The 24,727-nt window shown below is 38.8% G+C and overlaps 4 protein-coding genes across 7 annotated transcripts; all 4 read left to right on the top strand.

The window, feature by feature from the left end:
- The first annotated feature begins 178 nt into the window (after nt 1–178).
- On the top strand, nt 179–2,302 carry LOC132175040 (pentatricopeptide repeat-containing protein At1g74630-like). The gene has a single exon (XM_059586844.1). The coding sequence runs from the start codon at nt 282–284 to the stop codon at nt 2,217–2,219; it is 1,938 nt and encodes a 645-aa protein (XP_059442827.1). The 5' UTR covers nt 179–281; the 3' UTR covers nt 2,220–2,302.
- A 438-nt stretch (nt 2,303–2,740) lies between these two features.
- Nucleotides 2,741–11,258, top strand: LOC132175039 (protein STICHEL-like 2). 3 transcript variants are annotated; one of them, XR_009439385.1, is made up of 9 exons: nt 4,393–4,676; nt 4,841–4,908; nt 5,247–6,942; nt 7,036–7,255; nt 8,209–8,394; nt 8,524–8,742; nt 9,560–10,307; nt 10,713–10,790; nt 10,883–10,924. XR_009439385.1 is itself a non-coding variant. In XM_059586842.1 (9 exons), exons 3-9 carry the CDS (start codon nt 5,323–5,325, stop codon nt 10,955–10,957), a joined length of 3,126 nt encoding a protein of 1,041 aa, XP_059442825.1. In that variant the 5' UTR covers nt 4,394–4,676; nt 4,841–4,908; nt 5,247–5,322; the 3' UTR covers nt 10,958–11,258. The 3 variants fall into 3 exon arrangements, 2 of the variants coding, with proteins under 2 accessions (XP_059442826.1, XP_059442825.1); XM_059586842.1 differs by having other exon boundaries at nt 4,394–4,676; nt 10,733–10,790; nt 10,883–11,258; XM_059586843.1 differs by lacking the exons at nt 4,393–4,676; nt 4,841–4,908 and adding an exon at nt 2,741–2,832 and having other exon boundaries at nt 10,733–10,790; nt 10,883–11,258.
- Nucleotides 11,259–11,909: 651 nt separating this feature from the next.
- On the top strand, nt 11,910–19,205 carry LOC132175109 (probable Ufm1-specific protease). 2 transcript variants are annotated; one of them, XM_059586939.1, is made up of 13 exons: nt 11,910–12,213; nt 12,325–12,672; nt 13,306–13,574; nt 13,741–13,828; nt 13,910–14,085; nt 14,566–14,656; nt 15,178–15,297; nt 15,444–15,491; nt 15,582–15,658; nt 16,862–16,950; nt 17,244–17,355; nt 17,610–17,712; nt 18,414–19,205. In XM_059586939.1, the coding sequence occupies exons 1-13, from the start codon at nt 12,033–12,035 to the stop codon at nt 18,641–18,643; spliced, it is 1,932 nt and encodes a 643-aa protein (XP_059442922.1). In that variant the 5' UTR covers nt 11,910–12,032; the 3' UTR covers nt 18,644–19,205. The 2 variants fall into 2 exon arrangements, with proteins under 2 accessions (XP_059442922.1, XP_059442921.1); XM_059586938.1 differs by having other exon boundaries at nt 15,178–15,303.
- A 435-nt stretch (nt 19,206–19,640) lies between these two features.
- On the top strand, nt 19,641–23,976 carry LOC132175700 (pentatricopeptide repeat-containing protein At5g50280, chloroplastic). Its single transcript, XM_059587721.1, has 2 exons — nt 19,641–20,851; nt 22,260–23,976. Exons 1-2 carry the CDS (start codon nt 19,977–19,979, stop codon nt 23,596–23,598), a joined length of 2,214 nt encoding a protein of 737 aa, XP_059443704.1. The 5' UTR covers nt 19,641–19,976; the 3' UTR covers nt 23,599–23,976.
- The last annotated feature ends 751 nt before the right edge of the window (nt 23,977–24,727 follow it).

Here is a 24,727-nt window from a genome sequence, read left to right as displayed (position 1 = left end):
GTAAAGCAATAATGTCCTAATCACTGCATTGCCTCTAGCCCACAATAATAATTCCAAAATTATTGACTGGAATCTAGGTCAAAGCAATAACTTCTAGTTATATGAATTTCAATTGATTTTCGAGGAGTCCACAAGCTAGAAGAAGAAAGGCTTTATGGCCCTAGATCGGACAGTTGTGGCGTGTTTCCTTGAACGGTTTAGATTTGGCCACGCCGGACTACCACTCCACGAGTGTTGACTACTCTAACGGATACTTTTTCATTGAGAAATTCGAAGCCAATATGAACAGCACAGAGCAGCTGTGCCTCGCTCTGATACACAAGTGCAAGGCCCTCGAAACCGTGAAGCAAATCCAGGCCTTTGCGTGCAAGACCGGACTCGATACCGATCGCTTAGTCGCCGGGAAGCTTATCTTCCACTGCGTCGTTTCGATATCCGATGCTCTCCACTACGCTCGCCGTGTCTTCTCTCACTTCCCGGACCCAGATGTTTTCATGTACAACACGATCATCAGAGGACTCGCCGAATCCGATGCCCCGCAGAGTGCTATTGTTGCGTTCACCGAAATGCGTCGAGGATCGATGGTTGTAGCCCCGCCTGATAGCTTCTCTTTCGCGTTCGTACTTAAAGGGGCGGCTAATTACGGGTCTTTGAGAGCTGGGGTTCAGCTGCATTGTCAGGCTATAAGGCATGGGCTCGATACCCATATATTTGTTGGTACGACTCTTGTGAGCGCGTATGCGGAATGTGGGTGTGTGGGTTCTGCTAAGAAGGTGTTTGAGGAAATGAGAGAACCAAATGTTGTCGCTTGGAATGCGGTGCTTACGGCGTGTTTAAGATGCGGGGATGTAAAGGGTGCGGCGGGAATGTTCGATAGGATGCCGATTCGGAATGTGACCTCGTGGAATGTCATGCTCGCGGGGTACACCAAAGCGGGGGAGCTTGAGCTGGCTAAGAAGGTGTTCTTGGAAATGCCTGTGAAGGACGATGTTTCTTGGAGTACTATGATTTCTGGGTTTGCTCATAATGGTTGTTTCTATGAGGCGTTGGGTTTTTTCAGGGAGTTGCGACGGGTGGGAATGAGACCAAATGAGGTGAGCTTGTCGGTGGTTCTATCGATGTGCGCGCTGGCTGGGGCAATTGAGTTTGGCAAGGTTTTACATGGGTTTCTGGAGAAATCCGGGTTTCTTTGGATCATTTCAGTGAATAACGCACTCATTCATACATATTCTGCTTGTGGAAATGTGGGCATGGCTCGATTGATCTTTGAGGGAATGCCAAAAAGTAAAAGCATTGTTTCTTGGACAACGATGATAGCAGGACTTGCAATGCATGGTCATGGAGAAGAAGCAATACAGCTCTTCCATGATATGGAAGCGTCTGGAATCAGGCCTGATAGAGTTACCTTTATTTCCATCTTATATGCTTGTAGTCACGCTGGATTGATTGAAGAAGGATGCACATATTTTTCTAAGATGGTGGATATATATGGTATAGAGCCAGCCATCGAGCATTACGGTTGTATGGTTGATCTATATGGTCGAGCTGGGAAGATGCAGGAGGCCTATGATTTTGTATGTCAAATGCCCATTTCGCCTACCGCTATTATTTGGCGGACTCTTCTTGGGGCTTGTAGCATTCACGGTTACGTCGAGTTGGCAGAGCAAGTGAAGGAGAGGCTTTCTGAACTTGAACCCAACGATTCTGGTGATCATGTTCTTTTGTCAAATATTTATGCCATTGCAGGGAAATGGAAGGATGTTGCCGCAGTAAGAAGATCAATGACTGACCAGAGGATCATGAAGACTCCTGGTTGGAGCATGATTGAGGTTGACAAGATGATGTATACTTTTGTGGCGGGTGAAAAACATGATAAAATTACACAAGAGGCTTATGAGAAGTTAAGGGAGATAATGCTGAAGCTGAGGGTTGAAGGAGGTTATGTTCCAGAGGTTGGGAGTGTTTTGCATGACATAGAAGAGGAAGAAAAGGAAGATTCAGTGTCTAGGCACAGTGAGAAGCTTGCTGTAGCTTTTGGAATGGAAAGATTACGCGAGGGAAAGATCATAAGAATCGTGAAAAATTTGCGGGTGTGCAGGGATTGCCATACGGTAATGAAGCTAATTTCTAGAGTTTTTAGATTGGAAATAGTGGTGAGAGATAGAAGTCGCTTCCACACTTTCAGAGATGGCTCTTGTTCTTGCAGAGATTACTGGTAATTGCAAAAGGAAATCTTCTGTTGAGGAAAACAAAAACAACCAAATCAATGCCATCCATGGAAAACTGGGTATTGGGCAAATCATTGAGGAGGAGTTGAATTCCCATTTCAAAGGGACCCAAAAGACGAAGAACGATAATTGCTAATATCCTTGAAGAGAAAATTTGATTTATTGCCACTTCAAGAAAGAAGGAAACGATGAAAGAAAATGAAACAGAGGGGCTGGAAATCTGGGATTATATTTTGTTGCTGATTGCTTTTTCCTGATCATCCCCGCCTATGGCGTGCCTTGTAAATAGGAAAGCTGAGAGTATATCTAGAACTTGGTCAAACATTTGAGTGTCTAGAACTAAAGGCTTATGGATTGTAGTATTGTACTTATTTGTACGTGTTCCAATCCCAAGAGTTTTGAAGACCCAACCATTTTTTTTTGAAAATGTTAAAACTCCCAACCATTTTTTTTTGAAAATGTTTTCCTACGCATAGGAGTATTAATTTAATATGACACTGCAAAAGACTAATTTAATATGACACTGCAAAAGACATTGCTGTCAGAATCCACATGGCCCCCTCCATGAGAATGACCCACAATCTACTCTACGTAGTAGATGCAGGTGCGTACAGTTTTTTATTTTTTATTTTTTTAAAGAATATTAGTTTAGAGTTTCTATTATTTTGTAGTAATTTTTAATATTTAATTTATATTTTAAGAGTCCATATTTAGTAATGGGTTTGGCCCAAAAGTTAGTCACATTAGGGTTAGAATTTAGTGTTTTAGTCTATTTAAACATAAGTTTCAATTGTATTTGTGAATTGTGAGACTATGATTGATAAATAAACAGTTATTTTGTTCTTTGAGAGTTGCGATTGCTTTTTTATGTGGTGAAACTCTATGTTCTTGGTGAGATGCCAGATTTATCCAATTGGTAAGACGCCAATGCTTTATCTTTATTTTATTCTTTATCCATGCTGCGTCAGCTCTTTATTATAAATGGACCCGATTATTTTTAAGGAGAAATGTGTTTTTTTTTTTCCGTGTGATTTGGGTTTTGATAAATAGTTCTTTAAATTTGAGAGCAAGTAAAAAGAACAAATTGATTTCTGCAATAAAAAAATTATTAACACCAATCAAGTTAGCCAAGACAAGTAGACCAAACTATCTCATGATATTGGGAGTGATTCTGACTGCTCTTTCAAAAATTTTAGGGAAAAATGAAAAATAAATCTTACCTGATCTACAATTAGCTTCCTATGATATCAAAATAAACTCAAAGATCCTTAAGGTATGCTAAAAAAGTAATTTAATATCTACAGTTAAATTTCATTCACTAATTGAGGTTGGCCTTGTGGTTGAGGTTTGTTGTCTTAAAGAGTATCACTCTTTAGATCCCAAGTTCAAGACTTGCTAGGTGCAAACTCCCCTTTGGGGTCACACCCCCTAGTGTAAAAGCTAGTGATTTATCTTGATTCGTGTAGAAAAACTTTCGAGGGTGCGGTGCACAGGTCTAAAGTTTATTCTGTAGAAAAAAATTTGACTGTAGGGACTAAATTATTTTTTTGGCATATCTCAAAGACTTTTGAGTTTATTTTGATACCACACGGAGTTAATTGCAAATCAAGTAAATTACAAAGACTAATTTTATATTTTTCTCAAAATTTATTTTATTTTTTTTGGTCATTCTAAATTTGCTTCACCTTAATGGCCATGAATGGTTCGGCCAACGGGATATGCTTAGAGCTAGAGGTTGTGGGCTGAACAACCAGACCACCACCACTTATTACATTAATGGATTATGTGAATTATGTGTCAACTTTTCTAGCGACAGATATTGAATTTTTGTTTTCTTATCGTAATGAATGACTTAAAAAATTATTTGTAGAAACTCCGAATCCCTTTGAACTTCGGTTTTCGGGTCTGACTCTGAACCAACTGAGCGCGTGACAAAAGTACTGGATAATTGGTTTTTAATTGAGCGCGTGAGAATGCTTCATTCGGATGGTCAGGTCAGGTCTGGGCGCACGCTCGCCTTTGGCGCGTATGGAACGTTCTACTGGCAGGTAATGAAAGCCTTTTCCCCTTCAACCAGAAACGAACTGAAACCGCCGTGTACGAAAGTACGAAAAACACCCTCGTCAGGCTCACTGGCCGAGACCAGACCAGACCCCTCTGCAACGGCTCTGCAGCATAGGAACAAAGAATTTCTGAACCAATTTCTCTCTCTCTTCCGCTCTCTCTCTCTCTGGACACGTCGGCTGGCTCACGAGCAATGGCGTGCCTAAGACCCCCTCGCATTAATGACATTTACTACTTTGCCACTTACTCCTCTGCCACCTCCCTGTACAGCTCTCACTCTGGACTCCAGAAGCTCAACCACCAAGACCACTGTTCTAGGGTTAGGGTTTTCCTATCCCGCCTTCTACGCTATTGGTTCAGATTTCGTCAACCTCGAAGAGCTCGGTGGGGGATTTTTTTCAACTTTGTCGTTTCCATTGTTTGTTTTTACGCGCATATTTTAATTCTGCAACTTTGAATTCTAGATTCTCTCCCTCTCTCACACTCTCGCTCTCTCTAGATTTTCTCTCTCTAGAAGCTGTTCTTATTTCTGTCTTCGTGCTCTGTAGTGGCAGAGGAGTGGGAATAGTTCGTGTCTTCGTTGTGGGCTTCTCTTCTTTCATATATATATCCAGAGGTAAGAAGAAACGTGTATTTTTTGAATTTTATAATGCTATTCTCTGATGAAAATGGCGCCACATTTTCTTTTAGTTTGCTGGGTTTTTGAAATTTTGGTTTTCGTTTTCAATAAATAATAATGCTGAATGCCTTTGGTGGTAACAAAGTAATTAGAACGATGAATCTCATGAATGTGGCAATCTGACACTGTTTCTTGAATTTTTGTTGTGTTATTTTCTCAATCTTTGCGGGTCTTTGTTTCTGAAATTATAACGCTATTAGGAGTTTGCTCCTATTTTGGATGATTTGAGTGGTTTCCCTTTTTATTCTTTTTGATATTGCTTTTCTATTTTGTAGGTATTGATATTTGAGTTGGGAATTTGCAGCGTGCTCCGAACTTTATTTTGTTTGAAATATTTGATCTGTTTTGAAAATGACGGATGGACGGAGGCATTCTGTGGATATTCCCATCTCAAGAACTCTAGTAGCACTGAGGAGAGTGAGGTCACTGAGGGATCCGTCTACTAATTCTATGAGTAAATTCTCCGCTTTGGTTGACAATGTGAACTGGGAAACCGATTCCAGTAATGGGATATCTTTGCGGATCACGAATGATTGCCAAGAAGGTGGCTCCGATGGTGATGGTGCTTTGAGATCAAAGAATTTAGGTTTATATGGACTTCAGGAGGATTATGTGGATGATTTTGAATTAAATTGCAGTTTGGGAAAATCTAAGTTGATCTCATGTAAGGACTTGGGTTTGGCAGGGAAGACAGGCCCTTCGAGTAAGTCCCAACAGGTTGAAGGTTTGGACTATTGTGCATCAAATCAGGAAGAGGCTTATGAGAACAAACTATTGAGTGAAAGATATTGTGACAATCATAGGGATATTGGATTGGACTTGGCATGCATCGCACCCTCCAGCAATCATTTGGTGGATGTTGATTCATGTAATGAACAGAGTGTAGGATCTCCACAAGCAGAAAAAGAGGATCACATTGTGTCAAAAAGGAAATTGCAATACGAAAATCAAGTGAAATCATTTGGGGTGGAGGGTGATGTTGCAAGTCGTGTGGATTGTCCATGGCCATCTGTAAATGATGCTGTTTCAAGCCATAGCCCAACATTATTTGCTAATGAAGATGTGGATGTTGTAGATCACAGTCATCGTGGGTGTGGTATAAGCTCCTGCTGGTCAAGGACTCCTAAATTCAGGGAGTCATATCTTCCTTCTGATGTAGAAGAACATCCCTTGCTATCTGGGGATGTAGATGGACCCGCTTTTTATAAACTGAGGAACTTGAAACGCATCAGTAATGAAATCACTCCACATTCAGAAACTCCTAGGTGTTTGAGTCAGAAATTCAGGCCAAAATCTTTTAATGAATTGGTAGGACAAAATGTAGTGGCAAGATCTCTTTTGGGTGCCATCTCTAAAGGTAGGATAACATCATTTTATCTCTTCCATGGTCCTCGTGGTACAGGCAAGACCTCTGCTTCAAGGATATTTGCGGCAGCACTTAATTGTCTTTCACTTGAGGAGCACAGGCCATGTGGTCTCTGTCGAGAATGTGTTCTTTTCTTTTCTGGAAGGAGTAGGGATGTTAAGGAAGTGGATTCTGTGAGAATTAATCGGATGGACAGAGTAAGGTCCCTTCTTAAGAGTGCAGTCATCCCTCCGGTTTCCTCACGGTTCAAGGTTTTTATTGTTGATGAATGCCATTTGTTGAACGGGGAAACATGGGCAACTGTTTTGAATAGCCTAGATAGCCTTTCTCAACATGTTGTCTTTGTAATGATCACTCCTGACCTGGATAAGGTTCCCCGAAGTGCAATGTCTAGGTCCCAAAGATATCACTTCCCAAAGATAAAAGATGCTGATATTGCAAGCAGATTGGAGAAAATTTGCATTGAAGAGGGTCTGGACTTTGATCAGGCTGCTTTAGACTTCATTGCTTCTAAATCCTATGGTTCACTTAGGGATGCAGAGATGATGCTTGATCAACTGAGTTTGCTTGGTAAAAGGATCACAATGACCTTGGCCTATGAGCTTGTGAGTGCAGGGATATTTTTGTTACATAGACTTCTGAAGTATGTCCTCTCATTCAAAATGTAATAGAATTTTCCTTTTGTTGTTGTTTTGCAGATTGGGGTTGTTTCTGATGATGAATTGCTTGATTTGCTGGATTTGGCTTTGTCATCCGACACTTCCAATACTGTAATAAGGGCCAGGGAACTGATGAGATCAAGGATTGATCCTATGCAGCTTATATCGCAGCTGGCAAATCTCATTATGGACATTCTTGCGGGTAAATGTCAGGAAGTTAGTTCTGAAGTCAGAAGAAAGTTTTCTACTCGGCATACTTGTAAGTAGTATGATTATTGTGCTTTACAATTCGCTATATGAACCATGCTTGGCTGTCCAGTAGATGGATTCAGTCCAAATATATGCGCCAGAAATAAGTTGCTACAAAAATGCTTACTTTTATATAAATCTCACTGACTTTAGAAGTTGATTTGCTACTCAGCTTGTTTAATGGGCATGTATTGTCAAATCAGGATATTGACTGATTTGCAATACTTGAGTTATCGTAGTAGACCCAGACCAGGTCATGTGACTTGGCACCAGATATTGATGAGTCACGAAATTGGGGTTGCATGTATAAGTTGGGTACTCCATGCTAAGGATATTAAAAGATCGAGCTCCACTGTTTCTTTCCTATATAGAAATCTGCCTGCATTTTTCTAAGTGCTTTTACATATTTACTGTGTGGTGCAATTTCTTTTGAGCAGTACTTATTGTAAATTTAATGTTATTTTCTAAGTTGCATCAAGGCTAGTATTCTTCTCCCAAACTAGACTAATGTTCTTGTCCCACGCTTGATTAATTGTTTAGTTCAATTCTCAAGACCTCTTATTTTATGCCTCTTCTTGTTTTTCATACTACGTTTTCTTATAACATTTAGACAAAGTATTACAAGGAATTATTTGAGTTCCGATGTGTAGTTAAGAGTGCATTTTGCAGGGCCAAAGTGCGTTTTTAAAACAAATCGCAGAATCTATTGCATGACAATGGGTGCCAGCTAGTTGTCACTCAATTTTTATTGTTGTGATGTTTACACAGTTGGCTGTCAGCATTACATTACTTTATATGCGGCGTTGGACATTGGTTAACATATGGATAGTGGTACAAAATTTCTATGTACTCGATGTTTACACTGCTCCTGACACACCATAATGCTTTGATGTACTTGTGTTTCACCTGTTATCATTTGCTTATAACCATACTAAGTGAGTTATATGATTTTCTGCATCATAGCTGAAGCGGACATGCAGAAACTGAGTCATGCATTGAAAATACTTTCTGAAACAGAGAAGCAAGTTAGGATGTCTAAGAATCAAACGACATGGCTCACTGTAGCTCTTCTTCAATTGAGCTGTATGGAGTCTTTTTCCTTGGATTCAAAGGATTCAAAGTTATGTTTGAGAAATGTACAGGACCAAGGTGAGGATCAGGATAATTATTGCTTCTTAATAAATGACTCTTGTTGTTCATTTTGGTTATATATATTTTATTTTGGGGGGGAAGCTGGTATGATGAAAGTTTCATCTCCAAGTTTGTTCTTGGATGCAGATGGTGATTTTTGCAGTCTGTCTTCCATAGGAGAGGGTGTCAAACATCTTGTAACTTGTTCTTGTGATGACTATATACCGCATAAATTGGGAAACCATGAGGATTGTAAAGGAACATTGGAATCCATATGGAAGAAAACTACAGACTTGTGCAAATCCAATTCACTCAAGAATGTTCTAAGGAAACAAGGGAAATTGTCTTCTCTTTGTGTTAATCAAGGTACATTGATCCACTAAAATGTTATTTGAAGCTATTGGAAATCCGTTAATTCATAAGTTAGGATATCTTTGAAAATTAGTTGGGATATAAGTGGTCAATGGTGGCCTTAGCTTTGGTTCAATTTCTATACTGGGAAATATAAAAATATTACTCACGAGAGAGAGAGAGAGAGAGAGAGAATGTACTCGCTAGTTGTTTTTGTTATGCTGTATCAATAAGAGAAAAAAAAAAGAAAAAAAAGAAAAGGCAACATGCTAAAAGTTTATCGATGATAATAGTAATTCAATTCTGAATGTGATACCAATGAGCTCTAGCTCAAATGGCATCTCCTTCCCCCATAAGAATGGGGTGAGCCTTGGGGGGAATGATAATACTCACTATGGGTGCGTTGAACTTAATGATCAAACAAACATGTAAGCAACATGATCAAGCATTTTGTTATGTAGACATGAAACCTGATTACCTTTAATATTAGATGTCAAGAGTGTTCGTCCAATATAGGTGAGCTCTACTAATCATCAAAAAGATATAGGTGCAAGAGTTGGGTGATGAGGTGTACTCATATCTAGAGTGTTAGTAGAGTTGTCCAATTTAACGATGCCTTATCTTTGATATGTGGCTTCAGCTACATGGATGCTTTCACCAATTTTTGGTCTTATCATCTGGCCTATTTTGCATGTATATGGATATTTCTTGCTGGACGAACCCTTACATGTACATGCTACAAGTATTCTCTTTCTTTATCATCATAGTTTTGTGCTTGTGGATATTTGCTATGGTTCTTTCTGTGTCTTTTGAGTAATTGTGCAAATTTCAGGTCTTGCAGTCGCTGAATTGGAATTCCACCATCCTGACTATGCATCTAAGGCTGAAAAGTCATGGAAACAGATTGCAAGTTTACTTCAGTTCATTCTGGGTTGTAATGTAGAGATCAGGATCAATCTTGCACCTTGTGCTTCTGGTCCAAAGTATGCAAAAGCGAGGAAGGCATCTTTCAAATTTTTTAGTTGTTCACGCAGAATGCAGCAGAAGTCACAATCAGCCACTGAACGTGGAAGTGATTCAGAACTTTCTGATTACACCTCCGAAAAAGCAATGATAAGAGATTGGCCTATTTTAACTTCCACCTCCAATGGGGGTTCTCAAATGCCACATAACTGCTATCACAGAGCAGAGATGGTAAAGACTTTGAGAGATAGTGAAGGAAATTCACTGAGCACAGGGACAACCTCATCCCACAGATCCTTACAGAATGATATGCCAAAGATGCCTATGTTAGGAGTTGACTCGTCAACAGAAGAGGGAAGCAACCATATAAATCGGGTTTTATCCATTCAAGAACCAGAGGATCAGCCAAGTTGTTTCGCAAGAACGCTAAGACTTCAAAAGAATTTGCATTCTTCAGACTCTTCTCAGATGATCTGTTTGGGCATCAAAAAAGGAAACAATGTTGCATTGTCTATGCCCGGTACATCATCTTTTGCAACTTATATCTCTGCCCGCGATCCTAATGTTTTCTGCAGCAGCTCTAACAACTATTCTAGAAGCTCTGGAGATGATAACGGGTAAGTTGTTTTGCTGCCTCTTTTCTCTGTCAGTCCTTACTTCTTGTGATATACACATCCACTAGTATGGTTTATAAATAATGCAGACTGCAACTGCCACGTTCTATTACAGCACATTGAAACAAGGTGATCCATGCACACCAAATTGAGTAAAAACAAAATCCACAAAGGGATTAATTTACAGAGTAATTTATGTTTACATGCAAGAGAGGTCCACACCATTAAAATGTGTGAACAAAAACTCATCAAACTAGTGTTTTTCAAGAGTCTCTTGAGGAGGTGACAACCTAAGGACTGCCCCCTGAATGCTGCTCATATATTTGGGGGTTTATTATCACAGTAGCAGGAATTTTTTTTTTTTTTTTTGTCACATGGCCTTTAAAGGTGTTTATATTCTTATTGAAGATCTTCTTGCCGTGTGGCAGACTGAGGGACAACTCAGATGTGCTTTGTTGGAGAACACCTACATTTCCTCAAAAGAAGGTAATTACAGTAAAACAATAGGCCTAGAGAATGTCGGATGTATATCTTGTATTCAACTTGAATGCTAAATTATAACCGTGTCGATGTTGCAGGCCTGGCAACCAAGGCATTTACGACGAGGTTCCCACTTGGTGGAGTGGGTTCTTACCTGTGCCACTGCTAAGTAGTAGTTCTGCTATTTTGGACAGATCACAATACTTTTTAATGTCTCCGCAGTAGCTTCTTAGAAATTAAATCTTGCTCATTCTTGAAGTGCATATTGCAAATCCTTTTTATTGTAAATGTTCTAAGCGAGCTCACTTATGGAGCAACAAAATATACATAGCTAACAAGTGCTGATTACGTTTGTCATGTACTGCACTTAATTTCATTTTGTAGAACATAAAGAAATAGTGATCCATCCTAAGGTACTAATATAGCATGTTTCAATTGCAAATGGTGAGTAATGTGAGACATTGTTATTGTTTATTGCTTTAGTATTTGCATGTGTTCCAATAAAGGGCGGATGAATACATGTTTAGTTAAGCCAACTTCGAGTAGCTGAATATATTGATGTGGATCTTGTGTTGTCATAGTACTTTGGTGGCAAACACTGTCTCTTAGTTCTTGCACGGGAAGGGGGTAAAATCTAAACATGTACATAATGCCACATGATGAATATATTAGCATGCCATTTAAAATTTTGTAAATGATGTGGCATTATGCAAATTATTAGATGTAACAAAATAAAATCATTATCATAATAGTTCATCTCTATTTTACTTGAAATTGAGAAGATCTATGTCGTTATAAAGCGGATCACAATCAAGCCACAGACTAATCCATGGGTCTTCCCAAAAAGCAAATAATGTTCTTGCTTGTCTTTATGTTTTTTAATTGGGCCATTTGGGGCAAACACTATCCTATGGATCACACGTGATGCACATCTAAACCCAGATCCAACTTTCACAAATTTAAAATCAGGCAGTGGGCTGAAAGCATCAGTCAAGAAATCTGGCCCATCTTTAGGTAGCGCGTAGGCCTAAGGACTTGTGCTGAATCCGGCCCATCTCTCTGTTTATTCTCTTCTGATATACGAGTCTCAAAATTATGTAATGGTGAATTTCATCGTACGAAAATTTCAACCTAATAACTAACGTCTTAAGACAAAACGACGACGCTTGTTGACATACTCAAATCGAGAAGAAGAACAAGCGCTCCGGACCTCCGGTCACTGGTCAGTGGTGGAGCTCTCAGTCGACGATGGAGAGCGTAACCGAGAACACAAGCGTACGAGTTCTGTGCCCAAAGCTCGTCCTCCACAAGAACGAGCCGGGCTTCCAATGGCTAATCGGATCCCCATTCTTCCCGCCGCTCACTATCGTCTCTACCCTCCGTTGCATCCACACCGTCTCTTCCTCCTCTGATTACCTCAAAGAATCAGGTAAATCAACTTTCCGTTTGTTTCCCGAGAAACTAACTGAAATATAGTAAAAATATATAATTCTACATTTTGTTTTTTATTTTTATTTTTTTTATTTTACGATCTGAGCAGAGGATCTTCGGACGTTACTACCGAAAGGATTTGACGTAATTGGGGCATTAGTCATCGGAAACTCGGAGTCCGAAAAGAACGCTCGCATGGCAATCGATGCCGCTCGTAGATTGAGAAAGCTTCTCTTCGATGAGAATCGGGAAATGATCGGTGCAGTTGCGGATATCAATAATACAGGAAACATTCAATTCTTTGTATCGGTATCGGAGAATTCGACAAGCCTTGAACTAGTAACTTCGGTTGTATATGAGGATCACCCGGAGAAGTATGTTTGGGAGAAGGGTTGTTTGCTGCGGTGCGAGCTTCCGATTAAGTTTCCAGTCTATTTTCCTTTAAACAATCCGTCCGGTAAAAAAGTTTACGCTTTATGTGCTATTTTGCTTGTTTGAACTTTGATTCGATATCTTAATTGTCATTTTGGGCATTTTGTTGTGTGTTTAAGTTTGTATTCTTATCTAAGTACCTGGGGGACTGCTTGAGTAGTTGGAGATTATTGTGATTGGCATGAAGTAGAAAAATGGACTAACTGAGGAAGTTAGTAGTTCCAAGAGTGCCTCTTGCTTAATAGCATGTCGTTATAGAATATAGTAGAAGATAGTGGCGGGTATCGGGCATTAGGGAGGAGAGACGGTGTCTATATAATGGTCCAAGAGTGAAGTTGAAAGTTACATACTTCATAGTAACTTTTAACTTGGAAAATTAGGTCATAAGCCCTGGTGGTCAGAAGGAAACAACATGTTCTTTGGTCAAATAATGAATATGGATAGAATGAACTTGTTAAAATGGACAGGTACAGACAAGAGAAGACTGGAATAAGAACTGGCCTTAAGTGGGTAGGATTTAGGCTTCTGGATTTCTATTCGCAATTTCATGTTGGCAATATCTAAGCATTTATCACTTTTCTCATATGCATATGTCAAAATGACGTACTGCAAAGACATTTCAATATTTTGTTACCTGTGTACTAATTTTGTCTTTCAGATGCGGAAAAGATGTATCTGCGTGCAACCGAAGCAGTTGTTGCTAAGTTTAAAGACCCGCAGGTTGTATACATGGCAGAAACATTAAGCAAAGCCTCTGCAGAAGTACCTCAACCTGTCATTATTCGTGGTGCAGAATTGGACTTTCACACTTCTCTTTCAAATATCAAACTTTTGGGTAAAGATGCTCAGGATTCGGACTCAAAATTTCTACCATGTGCTCGCTTGTGTTTGAAAAGTAAATTTGACTCACCAGTGTTTCCTGTGGAGGTAAGAAAATAGTATATGAGATTCCTTGAGGTATTTTGGTTTTATGAGATCCTTTGGAGTTTGAATAGTTTACCTTTATTAGGTCATCTGTTTTATATTGTATCCGTCGGTTACAGTCACAACTCAAAATGACTTTTATAATTCCGTGACAAGTTCTTCTACTTAGAATGCAGATACTATTCAAGTAAGTGTTCTGCTTAATAGCTCAGAAAAATCTCTGAATTCCACTGCACCTGTTGCAGAGTATATCCCAGGTATTGATTTCAGTGTTAAATAATTGATGTCTTATAATTATTCCAATGCCTGAAACTCATTTTTGACTTGTGTGTTGCCAGCTTTGGAAGAAACTAGGCTTTTAGTTGTAAACTTTAAGCTAGAAGTGCTCTGTTATGCTTCCAAGGAGATTCCAGTGATGTATGCAGTTTCTAAGTTAATCATCCCCGGTTTAGTTGATCAGCTAAATTCAATGAAGAATGCAATCTTGCCCAACCTCTTAACAGAACATTGTCAGGTGACAACCCATTGGATAGATGAAACAATCCTAGGCTCTTCATGCTGTTAATTCTGCCACAACTCCAATCCAAGCCTTCCTAATCACATGCATATTACTAGCACAACATGGTTTCTTTTGACCTCACCCTCAACCCTTTACTTATGGGGGTGAGAAATGCCATTTGGTCCAAGAACCATTGTTATATTAGCCCTGTGCTTTCATTTTCATAATTACATACAAGGTGTGCTTTTCAGAAGATATCCTTGCTGATATCAATTGTTCATCCATTAATTCTGAAGATTCTTCCTGCTAATTGGATAAAAGAAATACGTTTTCCCTATTTTCCTTAGGGAGCTTAATCCTGTTCTATATACCTGATTTTCTGTTTCCAGCAAAATTTGATTTTCTTATTTTTTCTCTGGTAAAATTACTTTCCTAAAAATCATCTTATATGTGCCCATTATTTTTCAAGTAACTGGTGTGTTCGTGCCCTTGCAGCTTTGTCCCTATCACTTTAATCCTCCTGGAGTTCTGCATCCAATAACTGTTATCTACGAACTCAGTTATGGGGAGACAGAAATGAAGCAAGGTATGTATCTTATATATTCTTCTTGCCTTCTAGTCTAGATTTCTGTTTTTTCCCCTTTAATAATCATGGCTACAATTAGAAATAGTGAAACGTTTGACCTCATTGCTGAGCCATGCAGAGAGTTTTCTTTTTTGACTGTCGCGATTAAATGTAAAAAGCAACAAAAAAAAAGGGGGGGGGGGGGGTGTCTTGCCAATTTATATTTCAATTGATGAAAAAGCATCCATTTCTATAATTAAAAAGTAGCTCCTTAGAAGGCATTCACGGGGTTGTCGGTGCTGGGTATAGAAGCAACATGTTTGATGAAGATTCTTTGCCCCAGACGAAAAGTGCCAATACACTTTTTTACTCTAATGGGTTTTTTTTTTGTAATAAGGAAAAGGTTGTAGTTCCCTATAAATGGATAATTGTGGAGGACCAATGTGCTAATATGTATATATATAACTTGGTGTAACACTTTTTTAATCTAGAAGTTGACACTCGCAATCTTATCCTACTTTTGTGGTACTTACTTTCTGCAGTTGAAATAAGAAAATCCCTACACTTGAGGCTGGGACTACCTTCGGATCGTCCTCTCTTAAGAATTGCTAATGCCCTGGATTTGTCTACAACAGAGGACAGTGCAAGGAGTGGCCCAATACGTAAGGGTAACCATTCTCAACTAAAGAGGCAACATTCTCTGTAGTCAGTAGCAATCCTTTAGTTGTTCCCTTGTCAGCCGTTTTTTCTTCATCCATCTTCATGTGTTATTCTCTTACTTTGTTGGCTATCTCCTTGGTAATATCAGGCTCTGCTTTACTTAAAGATGTACATATTGGGATTCCAACTAGTGGGGGTTAGTGGCTGCTATTCCCTTTTTTTTCGTTCTTTTTTTCTTTACTTCCTCTTAGTTATATTTTGATTGGAATTTCTTTGTTTTATGCAGTTCAGGGGGGCGTTGTATCTCTGATTCAAGGTTCCTATGAGTACTACCATTATCTTCAAGATGGTTTTAATGATTCGGTAAAGAAAATTCTCTATTTCACTCATGCCTTTTACATTTTGATGGAAGTACATAATAATCCATGACATCTACCAAAGTAATTATTTGATAAATTAAAACTCACTCAGTTCCTTCAGAATGGCTGAACAGGAGCACATAAATCATGTTCACGAATTACTGTGATGACTTAGGACAAATAGTTACATAGCTAATGTCAGCTCTATTTAGAATCTCTTATGTTTTGCATCTATAGTCTGCATAAAATTTTTATGTAATATACTTAGTGATCATAATGTAATACTTTGACCATGTGCTGGCACTTTAGTTGTGTTGAGACTCAGAGACTGAAACGAAGAAGGATTGAAATTTAATTGATAGGTCTCCTTTTCTGTTAGGAGAGGACCACTCACAGCTGATACAACTTCAACCCTGACCCACTCTCTATCAACACTACTATTAAATACACATAAACTACTCCTACATAACTCCCATGTCGCATGCTACACTCGCTAACCCACGCACTGTATGTTGAAGACACAAACTACACCTTGCATGTTACACACTAACTGATCACATAACCCACTCTTAGCTCGACACACTGCCCACTCATCCTTGGTTTCCCACTTTGCCTTCAACTTCCCACCTAGCTCATTTTTCACCTCTGTTAGCCCTGTTTTTTATGCTTATAATAGAGCTCTCCAATAAGGCATCGTGGCCCCGTTCTTTGTGCGTGACTATTAGTCCAGGAATTGTGGGTCCGGTCTCAGAACTCTTCGTCTCAAGTTTGCTGTGTGGCGACTTCATTAATTGGGTGGACCATTATTCTTGTTGAATATGACTCACCTGACAATTTTATTTGTGAAGAAAAAGCTTCTTTAGGTACATAGAGAACCATGAACAATCTTTTGTGGCGTTATAGATATTTCTTCTTTGGTGATTTTTAGATTTTCAGTCGTATTCATCTTAAGCAAAAAGGTAAGTGGATTTACTGCTGAAAGGGGGCCCTTATTTCACTAGATAATTGGGGTCGTTTTTCTCTGCTCAAGCTTGGATCAAGCAGTGGCCAAGTTACTCTACTAATCTCTTTTAAATAAACCAGAGATTTTGTTTAGTATTTGATGGCATAATCTTCTTTATGAAAAGTATCTTTGCAAATGAAATGCTTCTGTCAGGATTATTATTGTTAGAAGTTCTACTAAATTCATTCATATTTCGCTTGCAAGGGCTGGGGTTGTGCTTACCGTTCTCTACAGACTATCATTTCATGGTTCAGACTCCAACACTACACATTCATAGATGTTCCTTCTCATAGGTATGAAAAGGTCACCTTATAGAATATGGAGCTCTGGAGTATTCTCGTTTATTTTTTTTAACCCATTTAGGTAGTTTGCTTTTCAGTTATTTGATTTCCGAGCTCTTCAAGACTCGCTGCTTTTGGAGTTTGATTTTGATAAATTATGTAACCTGAAGTTTTATCAGTTTTGATCTGTTATATGTACTTTATTAAGATTACTATTATGGATGTAAAGGAGAATAACAACTATATGATAGGATCCTTGTTGACGTGACATATTATTAAACTAACAAACCAATTGAATTTATCAGGGAAATACAGCAGTCACTTGTAGAAATTGGTGATAAGGATCCCTCTTTTATTGGGTCACGTGAATGGATTGGTGCGATTGAGTTGAGCTTTGTTTTGGACAAACTTCTTGGAGTAAGTATACTATTTTCCGAAGTATCATTCACAGTGGGTATTAATTTTTGTTTGTTCTCCCGCTCTTATTGACAAGAATTGATGTGAATAGTCAAACTATACTTTAGTATAAAAAACCTGTGTATTGCAGACTAAGTAAGCTTGATATTTCCATTGATAATCAAAGTGGTGTACCCAAACTATATCTGATGAATTGTATCTGTGCACAAATGTGCATTTATGGGTTTGACAGGATTTATTGCTGTTTTGAACAGGTCAGCTGTAAAGTGATTAACGTTACATCTGGAGCTGAGCTTCCTGAAAGATGTCGAGAGCTGGCCTTGCACTTTGAGAATCAGGGAACACCCATTATGATTGGTCAGTTTTCTTTTATTCTACCTGCCGTGTATTTATGGGCTTCTCTAAAGTAAAAGATGAAGTGACTTATTAGAGCATTAGCATATGGTTCTTCAAATTAGGGCTAACCACACTCTAAAATTCCTCTACGTCCTGTTCTTTATCATTCTTCATTTTGGACAAAATGCTACATTAGTTTTTTATATATATGAAAAACCACTATAGCATTCTTCAGTGGGGTTTAATATTTTAAAGAATGAGAAAAAGTAGGATGTAGAGTGTTTAAAGAATGAGAATGAATATTTAAATGGAGTAGAGGAAAAATAAAGATTGGGATGTAAAGTGTTCTTAAAAAATGAGTAGTTAAAATAGAAAAAGTGGGATTTTTCTTCAAAATTTCTGGAAAATTTTGAAGAACCAATGAGCGTTAGCTCAAATGGTACTTCCTTCCTTTGTAGCAAGTTGGAGGGTGAGGTTGTGGGTTCATGTCCCAATAGGTGCGTGTAATTTACCAATTAAAAAAAAAAAAAAAAAAATGAAGAACCAGATGCTAGTCTTCGTAGTGTTCCTTGTACCGTCAACATAATTACTTGCTGAAAATTCGTTTCCTAATTAACATTATGTTTGGCTGTCCTACAAGGTATCTTGGATTTCGTTTGGATTTTTCTGGTAAAAGAATTATAAACATTTGTGTCCTTATTTAAGCATTCAAAAAAATGCAGGTGGTGGTGTTCTTGCATATACCCTATTGGGAGTTGATTACAATGAAGCAAGTGGAGATTGTGCATTTCTTATACTTGATCCTCACTACACCGGCAATGATGACCTCAAGAAAATCGTAAATGGTGGATGGTGTGGGTGGAAAAAAGCTGTCGATAGCAAGGGAAGGAGTTTCTTCTTACATGATAAGTTTTACAATCTTCTATGTCCACAACGGCCCAATATGGTATAATTTATAACTCTGATTAGGGGTTAAGGATCCTCTCCATTTCAGAGGAAGCTATTTCATGGTTAAGATTTTATTTCACAGCTATATATGATGTTACATCATTTAAAAATTTTAAAATAATGTGACAATATATTTACCACATGGCATTATGTACACCGTTAGATGCTGTAAAATAAAATGTTAACTGTTAAATGACTCGAAATGGAGAGGATCATATTCCTTGATTAGGACAAGGGAGGTGGACTTAATACCAATTGGATACGGTTCTACGCAGAAAAGGCAGTTTTTGAGCAAGTTACATGTGGTGATCAAAAAAAGGGGGATTATGTTGAACTTGCGATAAACTGGGATTGGTGTAAGTAACCAATAGTAGGCATTATCTTCTTTTCAACTGTTAAAGTTATTTCTGTAACTTGAATACATTGAACCCAATTGCTTGCCCATTGCCCTTAGTTTCATTGCTGTACGTTATTTTCTGGCTGAATTGGCTTGGGTTCAACCGAGGAACTGGGCAACCTTGTTAAATCAATAATTCAAAATTGTTGGTTGCTATAGCCGTTTGATCTGTTAAACCTTTTCCGCCACTGTTAATACTGCAGTTTTCTAGTTGCTTCTGAGTCAACACTTGTTTAATGTTATATACCACATTTTTATCTCATAATTATTTCACGTTAGCGTCAACCAACCTTTAGGGTTTTTTTTTTTAATTAATAATTGATTCAAAGGTTGGTTGAAATTGCTATATCATCCGTATTGTGAGATAATTAATAGAATAAAACTATGGTATATGGCATTAATCTCACTTTTTGTACATTGAAATTTTTTCAAACATCAGTTGAGATGGGAACGAGGATCAATTATATTGTCCAGCCCAACCCCGGTTGGGCTTCCTACCATAGAGCATTTAAAATGGCGTATATGGTGTTACAATGATTGATGGGGATCCTTGGAATTGGGCAAAGGGCCATGAGGGGATTTTGATGGGGCTTACCTCAAAGGGCTTTAAGCTTGAACAACAAGCTAGAAAGCCCCTTGCTCGGTCAAGAAGCCTTTCTCACAACCATCTACAATTTTTCCTACTCCTGAACTTTGGGCAAAAAGATCCCTAGAAGGCCCAAGGGAAACGATGCAGTTTATTCAACCAGAACCATTACAAAGGGAAGAATTTGGTAATTTTGGTCCACTACCGTTAATGACTTGTCGTTTTTAGCAACCTGGCCTCTCATCAAGACGCACCGTTCCATCTATGGGGCTACCGTGGTACAAGCCTCCGCTCTAACATCATAATGCCACGGTCTCAGCGCTGAGCCGATCGACTAGCATTCTATCCAAATCCATGGCTCTCACGCGCCAAACCCCAACTCCTCCATTTCCCTTCATTCACAGTCAGTATCCGAACCACCACTCTTCAAAACCGCGCCTTTCACTGCTCTCCAAAACCCCAAAGCTCTTCTCTCTGTTCGCAACTCCGCCCACCTCCACCACCTCTCATGGCTCACCTCTCATTTTCCTCCCTTTTCTGCAAGAAAAACAAGAAGAAGAAGAAGACTTAGAATCCCATGAAGGAGAAGAAGAAGAAGAAGAAGAAGAAGAGGAGGAGGAGGAGGAGGAGGAGGATGACACAGAAGACCCAATGATAAGATTCTTTAAGTCTCGCACTTCGGCTTCAACACAAGACCCTCAACGCGAAGGCAAACTCTCCCTCCAAAAGAATCGCCGCTCCTCGTGGCACTTAGCTACCGACATCGAATCTGTGGAGGAACCCGAAACCGAACCCGAAACTGAAAACATAGTCATTGAAGAAAAAGAACAAATGGGTTCTGCGAATTCGAATTCGAGTTCGAGCATTTTGCCCGAGGGCGTTGTGGCTGAGATTGTGCGAATTGCGAGGAACTTGCCGGAGAATACGACTCTGGGAGAGGTACTGGGGGGTTATGAGGAAAGTGTTGGTGAGAAAGAGTGTGTGGAGGTGTTGGGTTTAATGAGTGAGGAAGGTCTTGTAATGAGTTGCTTGTATTTCTTTGAATGGATGGGCCTCCAGGAACCGTCGCTTCTTACGCCTCGAGCATGTTCGGTTTTGTTTCCAGTGTTGGGGAGAGCCCGGATGGGCGATAAGTTGCTGGTCTTGTTTAGGAACTTACCGTCCAAGAAGGAGTTCAGGGATGTTCATGTATATAATGCTGCGATTTCAGGGCTTTTGTGCAGTGGAAGGTATGGGATTCTTGGTACTTAGTTGTAGTTTACTTCTTTGTGGTTATTAATTTTGGTTGATGTGAAGTCTGAATTGGTTTGCTTATTAGGCTTGTGAATTGGTTTGCTTGTCAACAAGTTATTGAAGCTTAACAAAATGATTTGCATTGAGTCGAACTGTACTTTTATATTTTTATTGCAGCGAAGTAGTATCCTCCAATTTTTTCTTATGTATCAATCAAGTTTAAAGCATGCATCTTTTCTGACAGCATAGTGTGTCTCAGTAGTATCACTTGTGCGCATATCGGTCTGGAAGACGTGATTTTGCAGTAAAACCGTGGCATGCAGTGATACAACATCATGGCTGTTATGCCATGGAAGAATTCAACGTGAATTTATTGTACTCTTTGCAATTGAGTAATGCTACACACTTCACACCCATTTTATAACATCCACTTCACACCGGTGATGTGGCATGAGCTAAATGGAGGTAGAAACTTTTGTTTTTTTAGGTGGCCATTCAACCAATGCCACGTCAGCCGATGTGAAGTGGGTGTGATAAGATGTGTGTGGAGAATAGATTTATTCTTTGCAAATTATTTCTCTGGTTTGTGCTTAATTTGATGTTTAGTTAAAGCCCTCGCTACCACAGTGCATGCACAGCACATGGATGTGGGAGCTTTCTTGGTTACAGTTCTTTACTACCATAAAATGCTGAATTTTTTGTTTTCTATTTTGAAATGAAAGTTATTATGGCATAGAATAGCTGTCCTTTTTGTCTCAGGTTGTCAATTCTTCTAATAGTGTAGCTTACTAGTTGTAATGCTTCATGATAGCCTCTCTTTTTCATCTGCTAGGCCAACTTCTTCACTTGATTACATTCATCAATTTGATTGAAGGGACTTTGTCTTTGGGAAAAGAAGTTTGGAAATTGTCCAATTTTAACATAGATACACTCCTTACAATAATGAAAAAAAAAAAAAAGCATTTTTTATTCTTGTTTTATTTTCCAGCAGAGCTGGATCAAGAAACATTACAATTTGTTTTTTCTCTTTTTGTTGGGATGGCTTATCCCTAGTAATTAAGAAGACCATGAAACACTACTATTGACGAGTCTGTATCCAGTTACAATAAGAGTGACAAAAATGTCCTCAAAAGTTTTTGCAATCCACATTAAGGTATTCGTTTTTTCTATCATTATAGAGTACCACTTCATTTTTCACTTTGTGATTCTTAGTCGTTGAATTATTTACATATCAAGTTGTATGCAAAACTATGATTATGTAGTTTCTTATGGTAGCATCTTAACATTGAAACAACTATCTCTCTCTCCAACACAGCCACACACAAACAGGTTCTTATATAGAGGAAAGGTTGCAAAGTATGTTGCAATTTGCTAGAGCTCATTATTGATGTGTGCCCATCTCAGGTGTGATGATGCATGGAACGTGTACAAGGCAATGGAAACAAATAATGTTCGTCCAGATCATGTGACATGTTCTATTATGATTACAATCATGAGAAAAACTGGCCATAGTGCAAAAGATGCGTGGGAATTCTTTGAGAGAATGAACAGAAAAGGAGTCAAATGGAGTGTAGAGGTCTTGGGTGCCCTTATTAAATCATTCTGTGATGAGGGCCTGAAGAATGAAGCCCTTATCATCCAAGCTGAAATGGCGAAGAAAGGGGTCTTCTCAAATACCATAGTGTATAACACTTTAATGGATGCTTTTGGTAAATCCAATCTAATTGAAGAAGCTGAAGGTCTTTTTGCTGAGATGAAAGTGAAAGGGCTGAAACCCACATCTGCCACGTATAACACTCTAATGGACGCATACAGCAGACGAATGCAGCCTGAGGTCATTGAGAAGCTGCTGCTAGAAATGCAGGATGTGGGCTTGAAGCCAAATGCCAAATCATATACGTGCCTCATTAGTGCATATGGGAGGCAGAAGAAGATGAGCGACATGGCTGCAGATGCATTCTTGAGGATGAAGAAAGTTGGTATAAAACCTACTTCACATTCTTATACAGCTCTTATCCATGCTTATTCGATCAGTGGCTGGCATGAGAAAGCTTATACCACATTTGAGAACATGCAAAGGGAAAGAGTAAAACCCTCAATAGAAACGTATACTGCTTTGCTGGATGCATTTAGGCGCACTGGTGACACCCAGACATTGATGAAAATATGGAAATTGATGAACAGTGAGAAAGTTGAAGGGACTCGGGTGACATTCAATATTCTTCTCGATGGATTTGCTAAGCAAGGTCAGTACGTTGAAGCAAGAGATGTGATCTCTGAATTTGTGAAGATAGGCTTCCTGCCAACTGTAATGACATATAACATGCTGATGAATGCATATGCACGGGGAGGGCAACACTCGAAGTTGCCGCAACTGTTGAACGAGATGGCGGCTCTGAATCTAAAACCTGATTCTATCACTTATTCAACCATGATCTATGCCTATGTCCGTGTTCGTGACTTCAGGAGGGCATTTTTTTATCACAAAAAGATGGTAAAAAGTGGACAAGTACCAGATGCCAGGTCATATCAGAAGCTTAGGGCCATTTTGAATGTAAAAGTTGCTACAAAGAACAGGAAGGACAAGAGTGCTATACTTGGTATAATTAATAGCCAAATGGGCTTGTTGAAAGCTAAGAAAAAGGGAAAGAAAGATGAGTTCTGGAAGTACAAGAAAAGACATGTGAGAACTCATAGTTCTGCTCGTGGTGGGCGTGATGATGCTATCGATGGAGTTTCGTAATGCTAGTTAGATCGATATTCTGGCTCTTTGTAGGGTTGATTTATCTTGACATATTGTCATTTAATGGCTCCAGAACTTTTCAATCTTTTCACGAGATACTTCTTTCATATCAAGACACTGCCTCAGATGCAAGAGAGAAGAAGCATATTCATGCCATCTTTCTTATGATAAAAGCCTTCACCGAATAGTTGTCATCCTCTGCTGAACAAGGATATTGGTTGATGTGAGTGGACGCATGTCCAGATGATGAACTGGGTAATTGTTTCTGTTCATGCCTTAATGAGTTAATGTATCATTGTATATACAAAAACTCTTGTTGCCTGAATTCAGTGTAAAATCCTGTTGTTTTGGACATCCAGTGCCCAAGTTTTATGATGAGCACTCTTTTGCAGGAAAGTTTTAAACGACACTAATCAAACAGAGATGTAGCAAAACATTATCTGTATGCAATATCTTAGGTTGGTCTACATTTAACAAAAAAAAAAATAAAGGATTTTTTGAAATTTTATGAGATTTTTTTTTAAAAAAAAAAATTGAGGCTACTACCCCAAAGTTATGGGTAGTTTTGCCCCTCAAATCACATATTATATTAAAAATACACCTTAATTTTTAGAAATATATTAATTTAATAGAATGAGTTGGAGAAATATCCTTCTATGGAGATTGAAAGAAAAGTTTGTCCAAAAAACTAAACTATATTAAAATAATAATAATAATAATAAAATCGAAAAATTGTCCTAAAACATATATATTTTTGTTATTAACAATATCCATAATTATCCAATTTCAGTCTTAGCCATCCAACTCTGTCAAAATCAATGACTAGAAATGCCTTGGCATGCAAGCAAGAAGAACACTCATCCAAACTCCAAAGTAGGTTCTTTAACTCGCTTTACTATATTAAATGTTTTCTAATTTCGTTTTTAAGAACGAACAAAACAGCAGGGCTAGTTCAGTAAATAAAGCTCTCACCCAAAACCCTAAACCAAGTGGCCACGGGCCGAGTGGAGCCCAAAGATAGGTCCCCACGGCACCGTAACTGGCTTTAGCGCCAATGCCACGTGGACACCCTAAGCGATGATACCTCCCGGTGACGTGTACACGAAACGGTAGCCTCCCTATAAATACC

The sequence above is a fragment of the Corylus avellana genome, chromosome ca3 (assembly GCF_901000735.1).
Source record: "Corylus avellana chromosome ca3, CavTom2PMs-1.0".
Classification (NCBI taxonomy): domain Eukaryota; kingdom Viridiplantae; phylum Streptophyta; class Magnoliopsida; order Fagales; family Betulaceae; genus Corylus; species Corylus avellana.
This window is presented reverse-complemented; position numbering and strand designations above follow the sequence as displayed.